The 26,050-nt window shown below is 45.8% G+C and overlaps 1 protein-coding gene across 1 annotated transcript in view; it reads left to right on the top strand.

Annotated features, from left to right (window-relative positions):
- Positions 1 to 15,685, top strand: part of VAT1L (vesicle amine transport 1 like) — a gene marked incomplete at both ends in the record, with an annotated part of 178,012 nt that extends 162,327 nt beyond the window's left edge. Inside the window, 2 exons of the mRNA XM_080704536.1 lie at positions 13,334 to 13,417; positions 15,587 to 15,685. Coding sequence (XP_080560662.1) covers positions 13,334 to 13,417; positions 15,587 to 15,685 — 183 coding nt within the window. The remainder of the gene's footprint in view (positions 1 to 13,333; positions 13,418 to 15,586) is intronic.
- Between the last annotated feature and the right edge of the window lie 10,365 nt (positions 15,686 to 26,050).

Genomic DNA, 26,050 nt, shown 5'->3' with positions numbered 1-26,050 from the left:
AATCTTCTGTGGCCAAGTCCCGGACCACGACCACAGTGACTTGTGGGGATTAAGATGAGGTAAGCACCTGTCCGCGAGGAGCCCACAGGCCCGTGGAAAGGATGGAGATGGGCAAAACGTCCCCATGACACTAGTTCTCACCTGAAGGAAGTTTTTCAACGAAGGGACATTTGGAATTGCTTGGAAACATTTTTGTTCATCACAACTAAAGATTGCTGTTGGCATCTAGAGAGCACAGACTGAGGATGCTCTTAGACATTCTGTGATGCCCAAGACAAAGAATTGACAAAGAATTACCTGACTTGAGTGCTCATGCAAGAAGAAACAGAACACATGTAATGAGCCAGGAATATTCGTGGCACATACGAAAGTACAGAGGATATTGCGCACTGCTGGTCCCGCGATGTGGTACTAGCATCCTACAAGCTTTGTTCCTCTCCCAATTCCATTCATAAGCCAATAGTACCTGAACCGCTACCATTCATTGCACAAAGCTGGGCTGGAAGCCCAGCGTCTTCCTACTCCACTGTTTGACCTTGGATGAGCAACTCATCTCCCCAGACTTCTCTCTTCTTTTAGCTCTCCTCCATGTGCAACAGAGACTCGAGAAGAAGAGGGGGGATGATTGTGCACAGCCCTGATTGACAGCCTGACAAACTCCCACTTGTCTCACGGGGTTGATGTAACAAAAAGAGAGGATGCAGAGAAGGGGCTTTGCTTGGTGACAGCACCTGCTGAGCACCTGTCATATGTCAGCTGCTGTGACAGTGATGAGAAAATCCTCCAGCAAACCTTGGGTGTACCGCCCCTGCCCTGTCCTTTACATTTACCTGATTTCAAGGTTCAGCTCTCTTCTGCAACCTATGGCCAGGTGGTGACTTTCATAAGACTATGTTTTTAGGTTCAGAGTCTCTCAACCGCTCCATCCTTCCTCTCCAAGCAGGAAGATCCAGTAGGAACCCTCTGTTTACCCCATGCAGGGAGGACCCGCTTCCTACAGGAGCACTTGGGTCGCAAATGCTTCTAAGGCAAACAGGGTCACTCTGCTGTCTCCATTCCATACTTTAGACCATTCCACAGTTCCCGGGCCACTGGTGCCAGGTTTGAAATCTGCCTCCGTTCTGCATACTAGTTACCCTACCATTATGTCTGTGTGACATGCTGTTTGTATTTAGTTATGTTTAAGTGACAGAGTCGACATATCTTAATGCTCTTACGTACTAAATATCCCCAAATCTCTGCCATCCCGTCCCTTTTTGCCCCCAAGTCTTAGGAAAAGTCACCTAAATTGGCCTTTCCAAGTATTAGGTCTGACCGTCACCCTTTCAAAGATGAGGACCCACTTGGAAACTTGCAAGGCCTTCAGACCCCTTCCAGTTTCAACCCTTTCCATACCTTCTCACATTCGACAATTCCAAGTAAAAATAAAAATCTTTAGGCATCATAAAATGACAGGATTGTTAATCTGTGAATAAATAAAACCAACATAAATAAAACAAGATAGTTACATCATTAGTAAGAAACTGAGGTTTCCAAGCAGGAATGTAGCATCCCTCTCTCTGATATGAAGATTGTTCTAGAAGATTCAGAGCACAAACAAGTTAAAATATATTCTCTAAGTTCTCCTCCTAATGTCTCATGGAATTTCCCGAGCAGTAGGAGCTCAGGTTATTATTTTAACCCCACATTTTCTGAGAAGAGCCGTATTTCCTTCAATGGTTTCTATCTTTCTATTTGGCTAAGTGACAAACTCCTACTCTACCTTCAAGTCCCAGCCTCAAAGATCCTTCTCCTCCATAGCTTTCTCTGGTTCCTACCCCAAACAGGTTGCCTTCTCTCCTGTGCCCATGAGACTTTGAGCATCTCTCTAAAGACTGCACAACTAGCTGGGGATGCAGCTCAGTGGCAGAGCACTTGCCTGGCATGTGTGGGGCCCTGGTTTCCAGCCCAGCACTGCAAACAGCAAACAAACCAACAAAAACCTGCACAACAAATATATTCCTCTTCAGTTCTTTCTGAGAGGTGGAGAATCCAGAAGAAGCACCATGTCACCCCTTATCCTCACCAGGCAACATCCAGTGAGTGTCTACTTCAGTCCTATCCAGCCATCCAAATTCACCATCATCAAACATTGCCAACAGAACAAATATTGGGGGTGATTCACTAGAATTTTTTTCTCTCATCTGATGCTTTAGTTAGGACAAGACCGTACACTTTGGCCTGCCTATGGGCTAAGTAGGCTTCTGCAGAATCCTCTGCCTTGTGTTCAGTGTTTAATTTATCTGAACATCTTATGACTATGATGTATATTTGAGTGTGAGAGTTGGTGTCTTCCAGCCACCCAGGGCAAAAGAACCAGCTACCCCATCCCAACTGTCTTGCCTGATTTTTGCTTTCCCTTTTCTCTTATTCTCAGAATGTGCCTTCTATCTCCTAAGTCCATGCTCCTATTAATGGCCCCTTGAAAGCCTTCTTGAAGCAACTCTATCAGCTGTCCTGTTCCCAAGTCGAGACTTCCTTTATAATAGCTACCTTACTCTTCCCTTCCTTTAAGATTCATAGTCAAAGCCCGGCAGGGTGGGCCACTGTAATCCCAGTGCTTGGGAAGTTGAGACAGGAGGATTGTAGGTTCCAGGCCAGCCTCTGGAACTTAGCGAGGCATTCAGAAATTTAGTAAGTTTTCGTTTTAGAATAAAATAGAGCTGGGGGATCTAGCTTGGAGGTAGAAGGCCCCTAGGTTCAATCTCCAGTATCAAAAAAAATTTAAAAGTAAATAAGAAGAATAGATATCTTTGAAGTGCCAAGACTAGAGAAAATTAAGAGAGACAATAAAGGTGCAAACTTTAAGACAAGACTTGCCTTCAGACGCTGCCCCCACATTGCAGGACTCTGAGAATTACCACCTCCTTAAATTTTGCACCCTAGTCTCCTCTCTTGGCCCACCCTAGTCTGTGCCCTGCATTATCACCAAGACCTCACAGTCAATTTTCCCAAAAAGGAGCAGAGTATTTGAATCCTTCCCTTTTTTTTCCCAATGAGTCAATCTATGGGCCCAACATTTTCTTTTTCCAGCAAAATCGTGGAGCTCATTTACCTTCAAGACACCTACAGCTACTTAGCAGAACCCAGAAATTCCACATTCCCAGCCTACTTGAAATGAACCGGTTACATTTAAACACCCACTCTGGATTTTAAGCGATTGTCAGTCGCTCCCAGAGATGGACATTGTTAATACGAGTGACATTCCACAAATGACTTTGGTAGATGTGCCTCTTAATTATAGTATTACCCGCTGCTTTGTTTTCCAAGCTTTTAATTTGTCATCTAATAGGCACGGTGATCCGTGGAATTATCCTTCTTTATTTTCTTTCCTATTTCCGATGGCGGTGCTTATTACAATCCATCACACAGGGCGAGTGCTATGTTTATTAAGTGGTGCTGTTTGTACCCTCATGGCTTTGTGTCTTTCACACCCATTTAAAGGGACACTGAGTATCAGAAAGCATTCAATGAGACCCCAAACAAAGACTGAGGACTCTTAACCCTCATTGCCCAAGTATAAAGGAATGAACCACTAAGTTTGAGGGGAGTGGAGATACACCTTTATTCTAAATTTGTATGCTACAGCCTTGGCAACACTAGGGATGAATTTCCAAAGGCCACAGCCCGCTTTCCCTGGATCATATTTCACACTCACGTTTGCTTTTTGGTCCCCAAGGCCACTGGCCATTTATTTATATTTAATTTTATTATTTATTTATTTATTTTTGGTACTGAGGATTGAACCCAGAGGCATTCTATCTCCAAACTATATACCCCCATCCCTTTTTATTTACTTTTGAAGCAGGGTTTCGCTACATTGCTGGGACTGGCCTTGAACCTGCAATCCTCCTGCCTCAGCCTCCCAAGTACTGGGATCACAGGCGTGTGCCATCACACCTGGTTGCCATCGGCTTTTCTAACAGGTTTTCTTTGAATATTCTTCTCCCGCTGCTTAGAACAGTCTCTCTCTTCCCTCGTGCCATAGGTGAATTTTTATTCTTTTAATACCAGCTAAGCGATCATCAATTATCAAGTGGTGGTCTTAGAGTCTACCGTTTTCTTATTTAGGTCAACCTGTGTCCCCAAAGACCAAGCTTAACAGGACAGTGGATCTTACAGATGTCTGGTCCCCTCAACACCCTCTTACTACACTTAGCACTGAGTACATGCCCAATACACTGGCTGAATTAAAAAAGGAAGATTGTGATTTGGTGTATCGATCGGTGTTTTTTCAGGTAACAAGCAGCACATTTAACTGATGTTGTGAAGAATTTTCAGTGAAGGGCGTATCCAAGAAGTTTCGGTAGTAAGGGAATCAACAGGGATGTTGAGATGCCTAGAAACTAGCAAATGTAGGAAGGTCTTACCCACCCTGGACCTGAAGAGACATGAGAAGAAGTATCAAACGATGACAGAGTGGGAGCTGGGCCCAGGCAGTAGCTCTAGTGACAGAGATACCTGTGTCAAGGTGAGGACAAAGAAGGAAATACCCGGGCTCTTCCTCCAGCCCTCTGGTCATCTGCCAGGTTTTCTCATCAGCCAGTTGCAACTGGAAGCCATTGGACAAGGGGCCCAGTAGGTAAAGTTCGCAGGAGAAGGGCCCAGGATGGAAGACTAGAGCCACATCCCACAAATAACCAGAACACCAAGACTGCAGCCCAAGACCCTTCCGCAGGCTTCCGCAAACCCTTTCCTTTCTAGTTCCCTTGCAGACAGAAATGAGGATGACCATACCATGCTCCTCCACGTACAAGATGTGAGCCAGCTACATCTTCCCCCGGGTCACGCTCTGAGCACTGCACCTCAGCAGACCCCATTAATACCATGAACCAACAACACAGGACCATCCGTGCTGGGCAGCATTGCTGCGGGGCCAAATGAAACCGGGAACTCTGCATTAATGAGTCTACACACAGCCAAAGACATTTAACTAAATTATTCCATGAGCCTCAGTGGGGGTGCTGTGACCTCTGTGCTGGGGCCTTTAACTGTAACCTTGAAGGAACCAGCTGAGACTATTTGCACAAAGGATGGGCTTGCTGAACAAGAGTCTTTGTTGGGTGTGAGTATATGGGGCAACAGATGCAGAAGATGGTAGTTCCAGGAGGTCCACAGAGGGCTGTTGTCCTTGGTGCATGGTGACCTAGCTCCTGTCCATTACACTTGGCCATTTCAGCCCTCACTAAATCACCTGAACAAGCCCGGTGTGGTGCAACACGCTTGCAATCCCAGCACTTGGGAGGCTGAGACAGGAGGATCGCAGGTTCGCGGCCAGCCTCAGCTATTTAGTGAGGCCCTCTGCAACTTAGTGAGACCCTGTTACCAAATAAAAAATCAAATAGGACTGGGGGTGTAGCTCAGGGGTCGAATGCCCCTGGGTTCCATCTCCAGTGCCCAAAAAAGGGTTCGAGGACAATAGTGGGGGCACTAAACAGAATAGATTATTATTAACCCCAGCACTAACCTCGCACCGTGACAAGTTCGTCAGTGGGCGCTCCATTCTGACAAGCCTAGCACCTCAGCGCATCACCCTCTTGCGGGTCAGCTGTGAGCTATCCTCAAGTCTTTCTGCCCTCAGCCTCTGTGTTCGGCCATCAGGTCATGCTAGTCAAACTACACAAACACTGTGTCCAGTGCCAGACCTGCCTGTCACATCGCAGGACCCGAGGCCTACTAGAGTGCACATGGAGGCCCAGCCCACAGGCATTCCCTTCTCTCCTCTCCCTCCGGCCCCACCTTCACCGCCAAGAAATGTGATGGAAAGTCCCCATGGTTCAGAAGCTACTTGGGCAGAAAACTCTAGAAACTCAGGAACCCAGAGCATGGACCACAAGTACGTCTGTTGGTGGGAAGCTGTTGGCTTTGGGTGGCAGTGCCTCTGGCCCCATAGAATCCTAACCTTGGCTTTGGGTGGCAGTGCCTCTGGCCCCATAGAATTCTAACCTTGCCGTTGGAACTGCAGGAAGGAAAAGGCCAGAGAGAGGGGTGCCTGGCCTCAGAGTGTAGCCTCTCTCTGACTGTGGATTCAGACATGAACCAGCTAAAGTAGACATCTTATTAAGTGACCTTGGACATACTGTGGGTGGGGCATTCCACAAAGAAGGGAATAACCTTGGGGCTGAAGAAGAAGGGAACATGGATGTCTTTCAGAAATCCAGTAGAAGGCCTGGTCCTCAGGTGTTCTCCTAATGGAGAACAAAGTATCTGCTCTGAGCAGACAGAAGGTGACCATTAGGGACCGTCTGTTTATGTTGTGACCATCACCATGCCGAACGCCGAGCGCACATCATCCCCGTCGATTTTAACACCTGTCTACGGGGTAGATATAAACCCATGAAAGGCATAATAATGGTCCCCCGAGATGTTTACCTCTCCATCACTAGGACCTGAAATCACATGACCTTACAAAGCAAACGGGAATCTGTTTGGTTAAAGAGAAGACATGATTAAAACGCACTTCATCATTTCTTTTCACATTTCTTCGTGCGGCTAGCTAGAACAGTTGTGGTTACACTCACGGTTCGCTTCGTATTTGTATTCGATGGTGCGGCTCCGCCGACTCGCAATGCAGAGGAGAGGCTGAGGCGGAGGTTTCTGTTTCAAGGCTGAGGGTGAAGGGACATTACTGGCCAGTGACTGGACGAGCTCACGTCTAAGTCAATGGCTGAGGGCAAACCCAAGGTGGCTTTCAGGACCAGGGTGTTCCAGGAAGGGGGCTGGGACATAGTCGAGGACCGGCGGGAAGGGGGGGGGGGGGCTCAGAGACATCCCGAGGGGTGGGGTGGGGCTGTGAGGGTGGAGTGGAGCAGTAAAGCCACAGACACAGCAGACCTCAGCTCCTAGAGCACCCAGCCCAGCCATAGTCCCCGCAGACACTCATTATTTTAAATCCATAAAGAAGAAAATGATCATTGGGGAGGGGAATGAATGACCTGACTGAGTGTGATGGGAGGGGGAGAGGGAGACTCCCTAATGTACATGACGTACGTTCACAAACATATCAAAGTCAGTCACTAAGCCAAACATGAGAAGGAGGGAAGGGGGAGGGATTTGGGGAAGGGCTAAATGAGTGATGTGTGCGTGTGCGCCTCTACACCTTGTATTTCATTAAAATGCACGACTGTAATGCACCAATAAAAAATTAAATTAAATTAAAAATCCAAAAATATCTTCCAGTAGCTACCTTCAGAGAAGCGTGAGAAATTAACTCTGATATGCTTTATTTGATCCTCTGTGTGTGTGTGTGTGTGTGTGTGTGTGTGTGCGCGCGTGCGTGTGCATACATGTGCCTAAGGCCTGAACCAAGGGGCTTTCTACCTCTGATCTACACCCCCAGCCCTATGTTAATTCTTTTTATTTTGAAGGAAGTTCTCACTAAGTTGCAGAGGGCCTCACTAACTAGCTGAGGCTGGCCACAAACCTGTGATCCTCCTGTCTCAGCCTCCCACGTACTGGGATTACAAGCGTGCTCCACCACACCAGGCTTTGATCTACTATATTTTAAATGTCATTTCAACGTTTAATCTCTGTCAGCAACCCCTGCTGACCCATTTGGTGTCCTCTTTTGCGATCACCAGGTCTTTGAGGTCTGGGGATATTGTTCCCTGAGAGCACACGACGATTTGTACTCACCTCATCCCACTCCAGGGCTGGGCTGCACATGTGACCGGCGGCCTTGGAGTGGCCCCCTGGGTCCTCCACTATGGCCCAGCTCTCGTCCTGGAGCACCCTGGTCCTGAAAGCCAACTCAGTGAGTCTACCAGGCTTCCCTCTTGACTACCAGGGGGACGGTTGGTAGCAGAAGGAAACTTCATAAAATCCTCTCTGACAGTATGAGGGAGACAAGTCTCTCCCGTCTCCGTGTGCAGCTGAGCTGTCTGGAGCCTGTCTCTGAGTGATGTCACCCACCAGGGTCCCTCTTATCAACTGGTAGCTGGGGAGCTAAGTCTCTGTCTGCACGTTTCACTCTCTCAGGATGCCATTTGAGGACAGTTTGGGGCTGTGGCCAGCAGATTCCTGGCCTGGGTTTTGGGGTGAACCTAGCAGAAGCCTGGCCTGGGTTTTGTCCAGACTTCTGAAAAGGGGGAGCTGCCTTCTCCCTAGCCTCAGGGTTCCTTTCAGGTGGTGGTCAGGGGCAGATCCCCGGGGTGTCTTGTCTCTGGATCCCTCACCTGTGAAGGGCTGATGCCGATATTCTCCTAAGAGGCCCTGTGTGGAATAACTCGGGAACACCCATAAAACACGGCACACCCTTCCCGATAAAGAATCGATCAAAACCAAAGCTTTCTTTCCCTCTAAGTTGCTATCAGAAAGGCTCCTTCGCATCTGCACGCAGCCTCCAAAGAGGATGGACACTCTAACTGCATGACTGGAGAGGGAGGACTCATTAAAGGGCCCCTGCGCCATACTGCTGGCCCTTTATCCATCTTTAGAGCAGGAAACTTGAAGGAATCAGCTGCCTTCAGAAAGAAATGTCCCCAAATATGCAGATTAGAGGCGGCCCTGCCGGGGGCTTTCCTAGCTTCACGATAAGCTCTAACTGGTGAGAAAACAGCTTTTCTGTTTCCTTGAGCTCTATCTTATTAGACAAACAGCTTAAAAAACAGTCCCTAATCTCCACGGAATTTCCAAATGCTTAATGACTTGCCAGGACAATAAACAGCTGAATTGTGGGGAGCCATTATGTGAAGTGTTACCTGCCGGGCTCCTTTGCCTTTAAGATCCAAATGGAGCCGCTTAGTCTGGACAAAATTAAAGAAAAGTTTTGTTTTATTCTGGATTTTTTTTTTTTGTACTGGGGATTGAACCCAGGGGCACCCTACCTCCAAGCTCTACCTCCAGCCCATTTTATTTTGAAACAGGATCTCACCAAGTTGCTGGAGTTCTTACTAAGTAGCTAAGACTGGTCTCGAACCTGTTATGATCCTGCTTCAGCCTCCCAGGTACTAGGAGTATAGGCAAGACCATCCACAAAGCATCACTTTTTTTTTTCTTTTTCTTTCTTTTCTTTTTCTTTTTTTTTTTTTTTTTGTGATACTGGGGTTCCTGGAAACCCTTCTACTTCTGGGCTATACCCCCAGACCTATGTTATACTTTTTTTTTTTTTTTTTTTTTGGAAACAGGGTCTCTTAAGCCAGCCTGGCTGGCTTTGAACCTGCATGATCTCCTGTCTCCGCCTCCCAAGTGCGGGGATTACAAGCGTGCGCCACCACGCCCGGCATAAAGCATCACTTTTGAAATCCAAAAGCCTGACTTTGAATCCCAGTCCTGTACCTATAGCCACATAATCTTTGGGTAATTTGCTTGGATTTTTTAGCATCAGGATACTTATCTGTAAAGTGGGGATAATATGCATCTTTCAAGCTAAGAATTCTATATGCAAGGTAAGAATTAAATATCTAGCACAGCATTTATCTCCTAAAAAAACCTAGTGACTTAGGCTGGGCGTGGTGGCGCACTCTTGTAATCCCGGCATTCAGGAGGCTGAGATAGGAGGATCGCGGTTCACAGACAGCCTCAGCTACTTATTGAGGCCCTTTGCAACTCTGTAAGACCTTGATTCAAAATAAAGAATAAAAAATAGGGCTGGGGGTATACCTTAGATGTAGAATGCCGCTGGGTTCCATCTTCAGTACCACAAAATAAAATTTAAAAAAAAAAAGCCTTAGTGACTTAAATAGTATGTGTGATTTCCCAGATCTATAGAGAAGGACCTGGCTGGCTTTGTCGGGGGGGGGGGGGATCCCTTCATTTCTCACAAGACTGTCACCCCTGAATCAGCCAGGCTGTGGTCTCCTTTAGAGATACTCAGAGAAGGATCTGCTTCCGGGCTCCCTTGGGGTTGGCAGGATTCAATTCTTGGAGGCCCTTGGGGATGAGGGCCTCTGATCCTTCTTGGTTGGAGTCAGCCCTCGGCTCCCTGCCACGTGGGCCATGGGGCAGCCGCGACATGACAGCTTGCATCATCAGAGTGAAATGCTAGAAGAAACAGAGAAGGAGGGGGCTGCAGAATGGAAGCTACAGTATCCCACCACCTGGTCTTGGCCAGGCCCGCTGTGTTCTGTTGGCTGGACACTGGTCACTAGGCCCAGCCTATACTCAGGAGGAAAGGATTACACGTGGACACGAGTAAAGGAAGGGAAGTGGTGACAGAGCCATTAAAAACTGCCACCACCACATGCAGCCAGTCCTCTTCTTCTACGAAGTCCGCCAGATTTTTCTCTGAAAATATCCAGAAGAAAAAAACTTTGTTTGAACAGGTACAGACTTTTTACCTCTTGTAATTATTTTCTAAGCAGTGCAACTATTTACTTGCACTGGCATCGTGCTGTAAGGAATCTAGAGCTGATTTAAAGTACATGGAGAAATGTGTGTAGGCTACATGTGAATATATGCTCTGCCATTTCTTACAAGGGGCATGCAGTCACGGATTCTGTAATCCACGGAGAGTTCTGGAACCAATGCCCCACAGATAGTGGAGGACATTAGGACAGCTATTGCTGTCGCCAAACATAAACGTTTTTTTAAAAACTTTTAAAATTTTATAAAAATATTTTATAGAGTTTTATAAAAAATATTTCTTTTTCTTGTATGTGTGGTACTGGGGGTGGAACCCAAGGGCTTTTATACCTCTGTGCTATACTCCCAGACCTATTTTATACTTTATTTGAAAACATAGCCTCACTAAGTTGCTGAGAGCCTCATAAGTAGCTGAGGTTGGCTTCGAACCTGTGCGATCCTCCTGTCTTAGCCTCCCAAGCACAGGGATTACAAGGGTGCACCACCACGGCTGGCTCTAAAAGCATTTCAAAAGTGTCACCACAGAGCCAGGCGTGGTGGCGCACGCTTGTAATCCCCGGGCTTGGGAGGTGGAAACTAGAGGATCGCGCAATTTTGAAGTCAGCAGCGCTGGCTTAAGAGATCCTATTTCCAAATTAAAAAAATAAAAAGTATAAGATAGGTCTGGGAGTGTAGCCTGGAGGTGGAAGGGGTTCCAGGAATCCCAGTATCGAGAGAGAGAGAGAGAGAGAGAGAGAGAGAGAGAGAGAGAGAGAGAGAGAGAGAGAGGGAGGGAGAGAGAGAGAGGAGGGAGGGAGGGGGAGGGGAGGGGAAGGGGAGAGGAGAGGAGAGGAGAGGAGAGGAGAGAGAGGGGAAAGGAGAGAGGAGAGGAGAGGAGAGGAGAGGGGAGGAGAGGAGAGGAGAGGAGAAGAGAGGAGAGGAGAGGAGAGGAGAGGAGAGGAGAGGAGAGGAGAGGAGAGGAGAGGAGAGGAGAGGGGAGGGGAGGAGAGGAGAGGAGAGGAGAGAGAGGGGAAAGGAGAGAGGAGAGAGATCCCTCAGATAAAGGAATAGAGACTCCAGTGGAGTGACAGAGGGGGGACAGGGGATGGAGAAGGAGGCCTAGAGATGTAATGAAGGTAACAGTTTAGATAATGCTGAAATTATCAATACTAATCTCAATGATGGGTACTGGGAAGGGGCGGGAGAGGGCGAGATTTGGAAGAAAGCACCCCAAGAGCGGTGCGCCTGTGTATTCCGTCACTCTCTTCCTCAGTATGATGTAAAGTTGCCATGAACCAGTAAAGGTCTAAAAGCATCCCTATGCAAAGGAGAAAAGAAAAGAAATCGAATCCCTGGGATTCTACGGGACTGGGTATTAGAATCAGAAATTTTAACAATGACACAGCACTATCAGTCTGTAAAACAGAGGTGGAGACGAACCCATGCTAAGTTATCCAAAGACTGCATTTATGTTAAGTGTTGATTTGAGAACATGCCACCAAATAGCAATGCTTGGACACTAGAATTACCAGGCACCCATTTCCCCTACGTGCCATTTCATCCCATATGGGTATCCCTTTCCAGTTATCTTAGAATAGCCATCTTTTTAAAGAGATGCATATAAAAATATGCCTGTCGGTTTTCTCATTTAGCAATATTACAAGCGTGTTGGATCCCGCTGTGCGTTCTTTACGATTAGCTGTGGATAACTTTATGTTCTTTAACAGCTACATAACATTTTCATTCAGCAGATAAACGAAGGAGCTGATTGTTTGCTTAAGCATCCCTTTACTCTGTGAGATATGAGATATTTCAGAGCTTTGCCACTAAAAGATGTAGCTGTGGTAGGATATCTTTTAGGTGGTATTTCCCCCCAGAAATTGAATCATGTCTCTGGAAAAGCAACCCAAATACAAACATTTTCGTGGCTCTATCAAATATGTATCTACAGGAGTAGCAGGTTTTGTTTTTATATAAACAAAGGCTGCTCTATCCGCCACTGGCTGAGCCCCTCAAAGGCGGGCACTGTGGCTTACTGTTTTTAATATTTTTAATTAAAAATTTAAATTAGCCTAGAAGCCACATTCACTGAATACATGTGGACTGAATGAATTAAGAAAAAAATTTTTTAAATATAGGGCATTAAGAGAAAAATAGGGCTAGACTCATTACATAAAAATATTTGGGCTAGATCTATTATGCTTTCCTTTTTTATAATAGAGAGATGTTTCGTTTCCATTTAGATTTCACTAAGATACAGAGGACTTACCCCCTCCCAGAACTGGGCTCTGACATTGACCTTTCTGTATCTCACTGAATCCCCATATCGCCCCCTACAGTTCGTTTTCGGCACAATCCCAGCATGAACTACAAACTGGACTGTGTGCTCCCTCACTCTTTCATGGGTTCTAGGAGACAATCCAGTGATCTGAGACATCCTCGACATAGGAAAAGAAACAGTCTTCTAAGGTTCTAAATCCTGGTTCTGAAGGCTACTTCTCCTCGGTGAAAACAAAGTTTCTCCCAATAATTAAGAATCATGAAAAATTGCTGGAGTGTACTTCAGCCCTGGGCAATGGGTTTATGTAGCCAAACTGTGAATCAGAATTATATGACACTGAAGGAAGCGAGGCTGAGAGACACTAAAAAATACTTTTATTGCTCAAAATTCAGTCCAAGAGATTCCTTTACAAGTTTGTGATTTAGACGGCCACCCTGTAGCAGGTAACTCTAGGAACTTCCAGAGAGCCTCCCTCCCTCCCTCCACCTACCCTTTTCTTACAAGAAGTTTTCGTTAATTTGTTTCAGAAGCAACCGCTCCCATTTTTTAAACCCAGGAGAAACGTGCCCGAGACCGGAGTGTGTGAACTGCACACTTAAAATTTATCTGCGCCTCGACAAACAGCTTGTGCCGCAGCGCCCTCTGGTGGGAAATTGGTGACTTGACTTCCCCAGGCCCTTTTGCACCTGGGCGGCATCTCTCTACGTATTATTTTTCACCTGTTTTTCTCAGGTAAAGGAAGCCATGCAGCGGATCCATGACCGAGGGAACATCGGGAAGTTGATTCTGGATGTAGAAAAGACCCCGACTCCACTGGTGAGTTAAAAAACAGAGGACATCATTCAGCTCCACCTAAGAGGTGGATCAGGGCGGCTATCAGGTACAGACACGCTTGGAACAGAAGGGAACAGAGGCAGCCTGTGGGCTGGAAGGAGGCCAGGGTACTCAGATGCTTCCAAAATGAGAAAGTGAGAGGAAGGCCAAGGAGGGTAGGCAGATATCTTGGTGTGAGCATCCTAAGAGCAGTCTAAGGGCAAAGACAGAAAAGATGGGGCGGGGGGGGGGGGGGACCAGACCTATTGCAGGTGCCATCTCCCGACTGCGCCAAAGGGGAGGGGTCCTGGTAAGTTCTAAGAAATTCACATCCATGCACCCTACAGAATGATGATGCTGCCTCTGTGATGATCCCTTGGGATACCATTGATTCTGTTTTCTTTTGTGAGGATAAAACCCTTACACATCCAGGCAGGACCACTAGGAGAGAAGCATCTCAGCCCATCTGCCCTTGCAAGGGCTGCTAGAGGGAGGCTGTGTAGGGTACTGCTCAACGCACGCACAGTCTTATTGAGTAGGTTCAAAACCCAGTTCTACCAGGCATGGTGGAGCACACTTGTAATCCCCGCGCTTGGGAGGCTGAGACAGGAGGATCGCACAGGTTAGAAGCCAGACTCAGCTACTTAGTGAGGCTCTCAGCAACTTAGTGAGACCCTGTTTCCACATAAAGTATAAAATAGGTCTGGGAGTGTAGCCCAGAGGTAGAAAAGCCCCTGGGTTCCACCCTCAGTACCACACACAAACACACACACACACAAAATAAATAAATAAATAAAAAACCTAGCGTCATTCTACCTCCAAGCTACACCCTCAGCCCTATCCATTTTATTTATTCATGTATTTTTGAAGCAGGGTCTCGCTAAGTTGCTGAGGCTGTCCCCAAACCTGCGACCCTCCTGTCTCAGCCTCCCCGTAGCTGGAGGTAGGCTCTAAAGCCATCCTGGACCAGCTATTGCTTTTAAGCCAAGTAATGGGCACTGGTACTGACTTCGACCCCAGAGGCACTCCCTCTGTTACACATGAAATCATGCTGGGATTTCTCATCACAGCAGGTGCTAAAAAGCCCACCTTTTAGGCTAAGAATTGGGGACCTCCCAGACGTAGGTCATTATTGTCCTTGTTTCTGAACCTCTAAAGACTGAGTGTAGAGGTGTGGTGAGGGAACTGAACCCTGGGACATTCTGCCATTAACCCTAGAAGCTATACCCCCAGTCCTATTTTATTTTTTATTTGGAAACAGGATTTAAGTGGCAGATGACCCCTCTAAATCCTGGGATTACAGGTGTGCACCACCATCCCATGCTAGTTATTTCTTTTTTGAAAAAGATAGAGGTCCAATACTTGGGTGTAAAAAAAAGGAAAAACCCTTCCTAAGTAAGGCTGGCTGCGATCCTGCAGTCCTCCTGTCTCAGCCTCCCAGGTACTGGGATGACAAGCCTGTGTGTCACCACGCCTGAATTTCTGAACAAAGTGACATATAGGATAGGTTTTAGCATCACGCTTAGGGTGGAGAAGCCACAGCCCTTCTAAGATGAAAAAGTAGGCTTGGAGGGAGGGTAGGCAGGAAGTCAGCCTCGCTTACAACATCCTGAGACCCACGATGGCCAGTGAGGTCACTACTAGAGTTAGTATCTGATGGGCACGTCAATTGCACAATTTCAAAGCTCACAGGGATGTGTGACTTCCTGTGCAGTTCAGCAGGTATTGGTGAAGAGGACTGGAGGGCCCTTTATTTATTTGTGGTACTAGGGATTGAACCCAGGGGTATTCTACCTCTGGGCTACACCACCCCGAGCCATTTTAATGTTTGTTTCTTTGTTTGTTTGTTTGATTAGTGTTTTGTTTTGTTTTGAAACCAGGTCTTGCTAGATTGCTAAAAATCTCACTAAATTGCTAAGACTGACCTCAAAGCTGTGGTCCTCCTGTCTCAGCCTCCCAAGTACTGGGATGACAGGTGTGTACTACTACTCCTGGCTCTGGAGAGCTCTTTAGAGGCCCTTCCTCTTCCGGGAGTGACCACTCTCAAGGAAGTCCTCCCTGGGTGACTTTAAAAGATGCTCAGAAAAGGTGTCGGTGGGTAGTGGAGCCCCCCGTAAGGTCCTTTGTTGATTCACCGATGTCCATTCCACAATGCTCTCCATTGGTTTACAGATGGCCAATGACAGCACAGAGACCAGCGAGGCCGGGGAGGAGGAAGAGGACCACGAGGGCGACAGTGAGAACAAGGAGCGGATGCCCTTCATCCAGTAACGCAGGATCCCGACCGACCGGGAGAACGTGAGCAACCATTTGAAGGAAGAGGATCGGCTGCAAAAACCCCTCTGTGCCCCAGTGAACAAACGCCGTAGTCGAGTGCGTGTTGTGTTTGTCTGCAGTCAGCTGAGCTAAGAAGCTGTGTTGATCGCTATTGTGTTTTCTTTGTTTTGTGTTGTTTTGTTATTTGGAATTAAGTGCCAACCCCATTCCACGTGGTATTATGTCCCTTCCCGGTCTGTGCATTAACACTCACCCTTGAATAATGGTCATCCATCTTTGGGTCTTGCTTGATGGTTCTAGAATAGCCTTGCAAAATAATGCAAGTCCCCAGGCCCAAAGCCTAAGAGACAGGATATGAGGCGAGGATGAATTTGGATCAAAAGATTGTCATCACAGAACACTACCCAGGCCCAGCACACTCCAGGCCAATGACACTCTCTGCCACTAGCCACCCGTGCCTCTGCCCAGTGCACTTGCTAATTTGGCCGGCAGAAAGAGGGTAGGCCAGGAGAGAAATTCATGAGCCCAGGACTCTACAAACGCCCCCAACAGTATTTTTCTCTCTCCCTTTAAAAGCAAAGCCCTTATGTTTACCCTTTTCACTCAAGACTGTAAGGTTTGGGCTATACTCTTCTGACCCTCTGGCGGTACATATTTTTGCTGGTCCTAATTCATAAATACAGGGGGCCAGGTCTGGATTTCTCATAATACGAGATGGGTCAACGATTGCACTTGAGGACCAGAACAGAGATTTCTCCTCTGAAGCCCTATCTCTTGAGCAGAATCCTTCTCACCACCATATAGGTTTTTGTTTTCAGAAAACTTAGCACGTGTAGGACTAATTCAGATGCCATCGCTGAGACTCACTGCGTTTCTGTACTCGGTATCAGTATTTCCAACTCTTGTATTTGTAGCTCCTCACCTTCCCCCAAGGAAGAGCTTCTTTGTTTGGGGGGAAAAAAATCAGTGAGTATCTTCTGTCTTGCCAAAGCATGTTCCAGCATGTAAAGAAAACTTTTTGCCATTGAGTATTTGACACCAAATGTGCAATCTCCTCCCCATACATAAAAACTGAAGTGTGGATTCTGCTGGGCCCTGATTTTCAAAGGAAATCAGGGACCTACGTGCTTGATTGTATGTTCAATCTGCCAGCTCCTAAACCCCTCAGAAACCCCAGCCCTCCCTGGTTTAACTGGGCTTGAGAGGTGGACACAGTTACCCTGGAGAAAGAAAAGTCCCAGTGCCTGTCCAAGGACACTCCTCATTCCCTCTATCCAGTTCTTTCAGCCAAATGGTTAACTCTACCTGTCACAAGCCAAGCCAGAAACACAAGGAGCCCATGCAATTAGTTGTTGATATTTTGTGTTATGAAAGATCAAGTGGGTTCCCATGTGACCCTGTAATTAGCAAGCCAACTTTCTTTGCATCTGGGGAGACGTCAGTGGGCTCTCGACTTGCCCAGGTCCTCTACCAACAAGCTTTAAAATGGACCCCATCCTTCCCCCTAGAGATGGGAATGAATGCGTTTCAACAATGACCTATCTGGTTCCCAAAGTTCTGTTGTAGCCACTATCACCCCGTCCATCACGATCCCCTCGCTCCAAGCTTGTCATGAGGACTTATTTATGCCAAATATTTATCTGAAAGGATTCCCTCCTCACTGTGAATGTATGTAAAATATGAAGACAGGAAAGGCTGCTGCCAGCTGATAGGCCAAGTCAGGAGAGTCTCTCAAAAGAGAATACCAATCTCACCTTCTCTTCCTACCCTAAACTCCAGAGAAAGGTCTAGAGAAATAATGGGCTGCTTATCCTCCAATATCTTTGCCAAACACTCTTTTATGGGTCATGTTTCTCCTATGGCCCTGCTGAAAATGGGTTCATAAGAACCACAATCCCAATGACAGTCCTAGAAAGGGGGACAGAGATGTCATTTTCTAGGGTTAGAGGGTCAAGAGTCCCTGGCCCTAAGAGGGATCTCCTTCCCCAGGGGAGAGGCAACCTGGCCACAGTCAGAATCCAGATTGGTCCTTTTTAAGAGTAGACAAGAGACATGAATAGTCACCTTCCCCAGACCTGTTTTAACAAGCAAAATAAATCCAGTCATCGCATGGTATACCAGTTGGTAAAAAAAAAAAAAAAATTCCTCCTCTCCTGAGAAGACAGAATAAGGAAAACAGAGTCTGACCGTAACACAATTTCTACCATGAAGAGTAGGGGAAGGAGACTTTTAAATCCCCCATTCCCTGCACCCTCGGTTCAAGCACCTTCTCCCCTGTCTCATGGTTATTTTTCTGAAGGAAGAGTAAGGAATGTCTCAGTTTGCCTTAAAGGAACTGTGAAGGCTTCTCTGTTTGATGGGAGTGGACAGAAACATTGTCTAATGTGTTTGTGGCTTTAGAGCTTTTGTTATATTGTGCCTACAAAGCAAATTATGTTTACATAAAAGATATAAATAAAGTATTCAGCATAGCATAACCTCTTCTGACATCATTTACTACACAAAATAATAATAATAATAATAATAATAATAATAATAATAAGTTGTTGGATGTGCAGACCACTGTTATGATCCAAGCCCTAGTAACTGGAGGAGATGGCATCCCTAAGTGAAAGCTAAAGACCCCACAGAGAAGCAGGGGCTGAAATGAGAGGCGCCTTTAAAAAGACATTTAGCATAATAAGTATGTGAGCTGATGCATATGCGAATCAGAATATGCAAATCTGTATGTAGTGTGGCTGTATTCCAAACATCACGGTGTACGTGATAAGCATATACAATTATGTTGTCAGTTTAAAAAGTCTTGAAGAGCTGGGAGTGGTGACGCATGCTTGTAATCCCAGCATCCGGGAGGCTGAGACCGGAGTATCATGGTTTGCAGACAGCCTCAGCTACTTAGTGAGGCCCTCTGCACCTCAATAACACCCTGTTTCAAAGAAAAAAGAAAAAATAGGGCGGGGGGGGGGGGGTATAGCTAAGAAGTAGAATGCCCCAGTACTGCCAAAAAAAAAAAAAAAAACTCTTGAAGACAGCTGGATTGTGGTAGTACACAACCATAATCTCAGTATTCAGTACTTGGGGGGCTGAGACAGGAGGATGGCAGGTTTGAGGATAGTGTCAGCAACTTAGCAAAACCCTCAGCAACTTAGACACTAAATATTTCAAAGTAAAAAAATAATATAGGGCTGGAAATGTAGCACAAAGGTAGGTTCAATTCACCGGTATCTATCTATCTATCTTACACACACACACACACACACACACACACACACACACACATTTTTAAACACAAAGGCATTCAGTTTCCCCCAAGCAAGAAAGTAAAACAGTTAGAAAATAGAAGCCCTGACAATATCATGTGCTGCTGCTGATGATATAGCTATCAATAATAATAATGATAATGATCATAATGGCAAACATTCAAAGGCACCTACTGTGTGCTGCCAGAAGACTTGTGCATGTACCAATCTATCCATCTTCCCAAGAGCACTAAGAGGTGAGGCCTAGCATTATGCCCATCTACAGCTGACAAGACCAAAGCACAAGGGTCTCTTCTGCTTGTCGCCTAAGTGACGGGCACAGGAACTCCACCAATCCAAGCCAGCCTTTGCCACCAGAACTCAAGCTCTCAACCACCTATACGCCGCCTTGCACTTTCAAAGAGGGCAGAAGACGATCATTTCCTGTGACCACCCCTGGCTCAATGCAAGTTCTTCAGGGAATCTGCATCCCTTGATTTCAAGGTGATGCTTGTAGATTTGTTCCGCTTTGTAGCAACTAATCTGTGTGTCAAGAAGCTTAATTCTTCCCTGGCCCTCCATCCTAGCGTCCCATGACACATCTTAACAGTTTTCATTTGCAGGATCAAAAATTCTCAAGGTTATCAAAGAGATACATAAAAGTACATTTCCAAGGGCTAGGATCTCACGGAAGAAAAATTCATCATCCGGGCAGCTGTACTGTGTTTTAACCTATTTCTCAGCAAGTAGTCAACAAACTAGAAGCAGGCTCCATTTGGATAAAATGCCTCTTGGAACAATCTGAACTGACAAAGTGGAAAGGTCTGCGACATTATCAGTGAAGTTCTTAAAAGTCACCATCCTAAAGAGGCTCTCCTGTACTTTCCTGTGATGCGTGTGTTCTCGGTATAAATCTCATGGATATAAATGACCAATACTGGTGCACTGCCACACTGAACCACACTGAAACAGAGTCTGCAAACAAACATGGGATATAAATTGAAATCTGTGTGTGTGTGTGTGTGTGTGTGTGTGTGTGTGTGTGTGTGTGAGAGAGAGAGAGAGAGAGAGAGAGAGAGAGAGACAGACAGACAGAGAGACAGAGACAGAGACACAGAGAAAGAGACAGACAGAATTGAACACAGAGGCATTCTACTACCAAGCTATACTCCCAGTCCTTTTTATTTTTTTGTTTTCAAACAGGGTCTCACTAGGTTGCTGAGAGCCTTGCTAAGTTGCTGAGACTGCTCGACTGCTCTTGAACCTGTGATCCTCTTGTCTCAGCCTCCCAAGTACTGAGATTACAGGCATGCACCACCATGCCCAGCTCTGAAACCCACATCTTGACTTAAAATAACTCTGAGGCCACGAAGAAGGCCTTTTTTATCCTTTTATCTTTTTCCTTGTTAGACATTTGGATGAGATTAGGGTAATAATGGAGGTAAACATTTCAAAAGCCATTAGAGTTACAAGGAAACATTTGTGTAAAAACAAGGAGGTGGGAAACATGAAGGGTATATTTAAGAAATGTAGAAAACAGTGTTGCAGAAATAGAAGAGCTTCAGGATGAAGCTCAGTGGATTTCTCCACTGAGAAGTTGGTACCAGCCGGGCGTGGTGGTGCACGCTTGTAATCCCCACGCTTGGGAGGCGGAGACAGGAGGATCGCGTAGGTTCGAAGCCAGGCGTGCTGGCTTAAGAGACCCTGTTTCCAAATAAAAAGTATAAAATAGGTCTGGGAGTGTATCCCAGAGGTAGAAGGGTTTCCAGGAACCCCAGTACCACCACCAAAAAAAAAATGTTGGTACCAGGTTTGAGAGTCTTTTAATGCTAAGCAGACAATCAGGGATGTTTGGGCAAAGGAATGAGGATGTGCAACTGTGTGACGTGGGACGTGCAGGAGATCACTAAGAGCAAACGCAGGGCTCAGTGGGGGAGGGTGGCGAGCCCAAAGAGGATCTAGAGTCAGAGGGCCAAAGTTCTATATTCTGTACCTACTTCAAGTTGGCGAGGAGTGGTGTATCGACCCTAACTGCGCTAAGGGAGATGGAAAAAATTGGCCTCACATTCCTGAGACTGTGTCCTTCAGTGGTGTGTTAACTTGTTACCAAACCGTAAAGAACCCACCTCAACAACTGAGACCAATTTCTTTCTGTCTCTTTTAGATCAGTTAGGACAAGACTTTTGATCCCTTGCCAGCCCAAAACAGCTATAGAAGACAGAAGTTCACCCCTCACTAGCCATTAAGATTAAGCAACTGAAGCCTCAGGGCAGAGATGGGAAGAATGATGTGGAAGAAATAAATAGGTAGAAAATATAACTTTAATATAAGAAGTTGATGCTAAAGCGTCTCAACCTTTACTCCCCAAACCACTTCTCCTTCCCAGACCTATCTCGCCCAAATTTCTGGGGAATATGTAGATCTTAGAATTAATAATAAAAATATAATCTCCCTGTGTACTGTTAGCAAAATAGTTACGTTATCTTGAGAAATCTATAATTTAGAGGACCTCAATAAACCCCAGGACCCCAAGGATGACCAGCCCAGAAAAAACTGCCTCAAGACTACAGGAAGGAATTCACCCTCACATGCCTTCCCATCCTCTCACATGTCTCCTTTCAAAGAAGAGCCGTGAACTCCCAAAATGCATATCCCTCTTGAGATAGCTCCCATTCTCCCCTGAATATATATTTCCTACCCTCCTAAACAAACCTCTGTCTATGTCTCTGACCGGCATGTGCTGCAATTCTCAGACATCAAATGCCCTGACTGCTCTTGCCCTGGAGCGGGTCCTGCGAAATCAAACACCAAAACACAGAACTGGATGTAAGTAGTGTTGAGAGATCAACTCTTAGAAGCGCTGATGAAAGGTAGGAAAGGAAAACCCCAAAGGAAGAGCCCACGTGGGGGTTCTGAGGAGCTGCTCACTCACCACTAGGGAGAACGTAACCTGGAGCCAGATTTGTGTCCACCGATGGGCAAGAAGGACGTCACCCTTGTCATCAGTTCCCACATTGACAGGCAAAAACTACCCCCAACAAAGGTCCTGCATCCCTGTCACTCCTGTCTTGGCCCCAGTAGGAACCAAGCATCTTGCTATGGCTGGACAATGGCCTCTGATAGGGAGCCACAAGAAGCTGCTGGCCTGTCCAAGGACAGTAAGGGGTATGGAAGCAGTGCCCACAGCTCATGCTGTAACTTGTCTAGGGAATTCACTTTTATTCTAAAGGAAGCTTTTGAGGGTTTACTCAAGCTATAGTCGAATCTTATTAACAACTCTGTCACTATCCTCCTCTGGTATCCAGTTAGCTCAGATCACCCCCCCTTTTTTTTCTTTTTTTGTATTTTGTTCTGTTTATTGGTCTCTTCACTTGAAGAGTAGAGTTTCTACTTAGAGGAGACACTCAAAATGTCTCCCCATCTATCTCACCAGGATGTGTCAACTCATTGGGGTCTTCCTGCCAAATTTCAAGTCTCTTCTTCATTAAGGTCTGAAAAAGAAATGTGAAGCTCTCTATTAGAGTACCACACGTTTCCCTCTCAGGAGTGAACCCAGGGGTTTTCTACCTCTGAGGTACACTGCTAGCCCCTATTCATTTTTTTACTTGGAAACAGGATCCTGCTAATTTGAGGCTGGCTTCAAACCTTTAATTTTCCTGTCTCAGCCTCCCAAGTACTTTACAGGTGTGTACTATTACACCTGACTTACCAAGATGGTTTAAAGGAACATTTCCAAAGTGCAGGATCCTGTTATGCGTCATGGGGGTGGGGAGACAAAAACACTTACTCAAGAAATTCAAGAGTCTATAGCCGTGCTATCTAATGGAAACATAATTTGAGAACATTTAAATTTCGTAGTCATATTAAACAAGTAAAGAGGAACAAATAAATTGTATTTAATATATTTTGTGGAACATAATGTATAATGAGTGTTATCATTTGGACATATTATCAACATAAAGATAATGAGATAGTTTGCATACTAATTTTTCATACCAAGACTACGGTATGGATTTTATACTTAGAGCAGTTTGAAATAGACACACTTCCAAGGCCCAGGAGCACCTGTGACTATTGGCTACCCTTTTGGACAGGCAGGTCTAGAGAAAGGGCAGAATTAGACACCAAGATATACACCATAGCTTCAAAGACTCAATATAAAGGGCATAATAGGGAGGTAGAGTATCAACTCTACCAAGAGATCAACTCTATCAAGAAGGGGATGAGAAAGCCGGGCGTGGTGACGCACACTTGTAATCCCCGCGCTTGGGAGGCGGAGACAGGAGGATCGCGCAGGTTTGAAGCCAGCCGTGCTGGCTTCAGAGACCCTGTTTCCAAATTAAAAAAAAGTATAAAAACGCATCTGGGAGTGTAGCCCGGAGGTAGAAGGGCTTCCAGGAACACCCGCCCTTCCCCCCCCGAAAAAAAAAGAAGAGGATAAGAAGAAAAGTCTACATGGAGCAGGAGCTGTTTGAGAAAAATCCAGAAAGGTAACTGAAAGTTGTCCATGATGTTCAGGTTCCTGAAGCACACATCACAGGACCAGGCACACACTAAGCCCTCAGTAAACACAATTCTTTTTTCCCCTACCCTACACTGCCAAGGCTGGGAAGAATGAGATACCTGTGACTTACTCAATAACTTCCTCCTTCCTTTCATAAATAACTGAAAATACATAGATCTCAATGTTGGCTTTCAGATTTGTTTGTGGGGGGAAAAATAAATGTTTCACATTCTCTGCCATGAGTAAAGCTCCTCTTGCCAGCCAGGCAAAGATGCTGGAAGTATGTCCCTGGAATACTCAAACTGGCATCCTAAACACCCAAACCCAGGAGTAGGAGAGGGAGGAGTGACTGGAGAAGCAGCACAGCAGACACGTGTTCCCACACAGTGCAGCGGCTATGAGCACGATATCAACATAGAGAGGAACCAGGGCTCAGCGTCCACACATGGCTTGGCATTCATTCTGTTACAATGAGATGGGTAGTAATCTCATCTATTGTCCTAAAATTGCTGTAAAAATCAAATGTAGCACTGATGCCATGACTTGGAAGCATGGATCATGTAGGATCTTAAGAGTCTAGTCCGGGTTGCCCACAATGGCATCTCCCTTGTCGTTGACTTTTCTCTTTTTGCTTATCTCATTTTTCAAGCCCCCCACTCCTCCTTCCTGAGATTACATTCCAAATAAGCCACTTTCACCCAAATCCTTGTCTTTAGTGGACACCAAATAAGATCGCATTTGTATTCACTTACCGACGACTCACAATGACCCCCAAAAGTAAGGCTATCATCCTCATTTTACTGATGATTAAGATCAGAGAAGTTAAATTAAATACCCCAAACTATACAGCTAGCGACCGAGTTTCAGACTCCGGGCCCAGAATTCAAGCCAAGCTCTCTTTCTAACAGCCAAGTCACTGAAAATACATACTGCCACTTAAGTCGGAAAAAATTATTCAAAAGCTAAGCTGGTGTCATAATTAAAAGGACTTCTGGGGCCAGCCCTTCTCAGTTTTTCAAAGCCTTCCCAGGGAGTAAGAAGGGATTATTGCTGTTTTTTTCCAACCTCTGAGAACTCTAGCCAAGGCTAGCAGGAGGAGCCCAGCAGCCCTGATGAGCTAAAAGGTTGAGCTGGGAAATGGCATCAGACCAATATAAAGAGATACAATATATTTGGTCTCTTCGCCCTTTGCAAAACAAGCATAAACGTCTAGTGACTGCGCCCTAGCTGATCCTCAGGTTGGCTGCTGCTATTATGAGCTACTCTAATGATGGTCTTTGTTTAGGGGCAGAAGTCTGGGAATCTCTAATAGTTCTTTGAGGTTAATCACTCAGCATGCCAGGAAGTCAGGGCACCATCAAATTGACACTCAGAGCATATGATTATTAACTAGATGAATTAAGAGTCTAGCAAAACAGTGCGTTCTCTCTCTCTCTCTCTCTCTCTCTCTCTCCCTATTAAGGCAAATATTATTAAGGAGATTTGATCAATACAGCAAATATTTACTGTGTTTCAGCTATATGCAAGGCTCTGCTTGATGTGTCCTGAAGGACTCAGAGATAAACATGGCCCGGACACAGCTGGCAAAGAGCCCACTATCTGGGAGATTGGATACCCTTCACCAGGAGAGAGCTAGCAGAGAGAGATGCATGGGGCTCTGGCATGTAAAATTGGGAGAGAGCCAGGCGTGGTGGCATATGCTTGTAATCCCAGCACTTGGGAGGCTGAGACAGGAGGATCACACAGGTTCAAAGCCAGCCTCAGCTACTTAGTGAGGCTCTCAGCAACTTAGTGAGACCCTGTTTCCAAATAAAATATAAAATAGGTCTGGGAGTATATCCCAGAAGTAGAAAAGACCCTGGGTTCCACTCCCAGTACCTCAAAAAAAAATTAAAATTGGGAGAGATTATAAGAAGGCAAAGAATAGGAAAGTCTATGAGGAGAGTGGAATGGATTCAGATTTCCTGCCAAGAATTGACTGGACGCTATAGCTCTGTGAGCCGAAGCTTGGACTCTGAAGACAGAGGCTTGGGTTTAAATCTTGACATTTTAGAATTAGGATAGGCATAGTGATGCACACTTATAACCCCACTACTTGGGAGGCAGAGACAGAAGGATCCCAGATTCAAGGATGGCCTCAGCAACATAGCAAGATTCTCAGCAACACAGTGAGATCCTGTTTCAAATAAAAAAAATAAAAACGGCTGGGGATGTGGCACAGATTTAGAGTGCCCAGCTGCATGGTCGTGAACAAGTTATTCAACTTCTAAGCCAACATTTTCCTCTAACTAAAGTTGGTTGTGGTAGACCAGGTATACCTTTCACTATACCAGCCTGTGGTATACACTGAACAAGTCAGCAGGTGTAAAGCGCTTAAATAAGTGCCTGTCACATAACAAACACTAGAAACTGTGAGGTTTCTATCCATTGCACTCAATCCTGCTTTGGAGCAGGACCTTATTCCTGGCATAATGACTCTGCTAAAGAAGGAATCTTGCCTATCCCTAACCAAATGGGCTCATGACCCAGGGAAGGCCAGATGGGTATTCTCATTCTGAAAGTGGTACCCTAGAGAGACTCCCCATGAGTCCCTGATACCCAGATCCCCAAAGCTGC

The sequence above is a fragment of the Muscardinus avellanarius genome, assembly GCF_963383645.1.
Source record: "Muscardinus avellanarius genome assembly, chromosome: 10".
Taxonomy (NCBI): domain Eukaryota; kingdom Metazoa; phylum Chordata; class Mammalia; order Rodentia; family Gliridae; genus Muscardinus; species Muscardinus avellanarius.
This window is presented reverse-complemented; position numbering and strand designations above follow the sequence as displayed.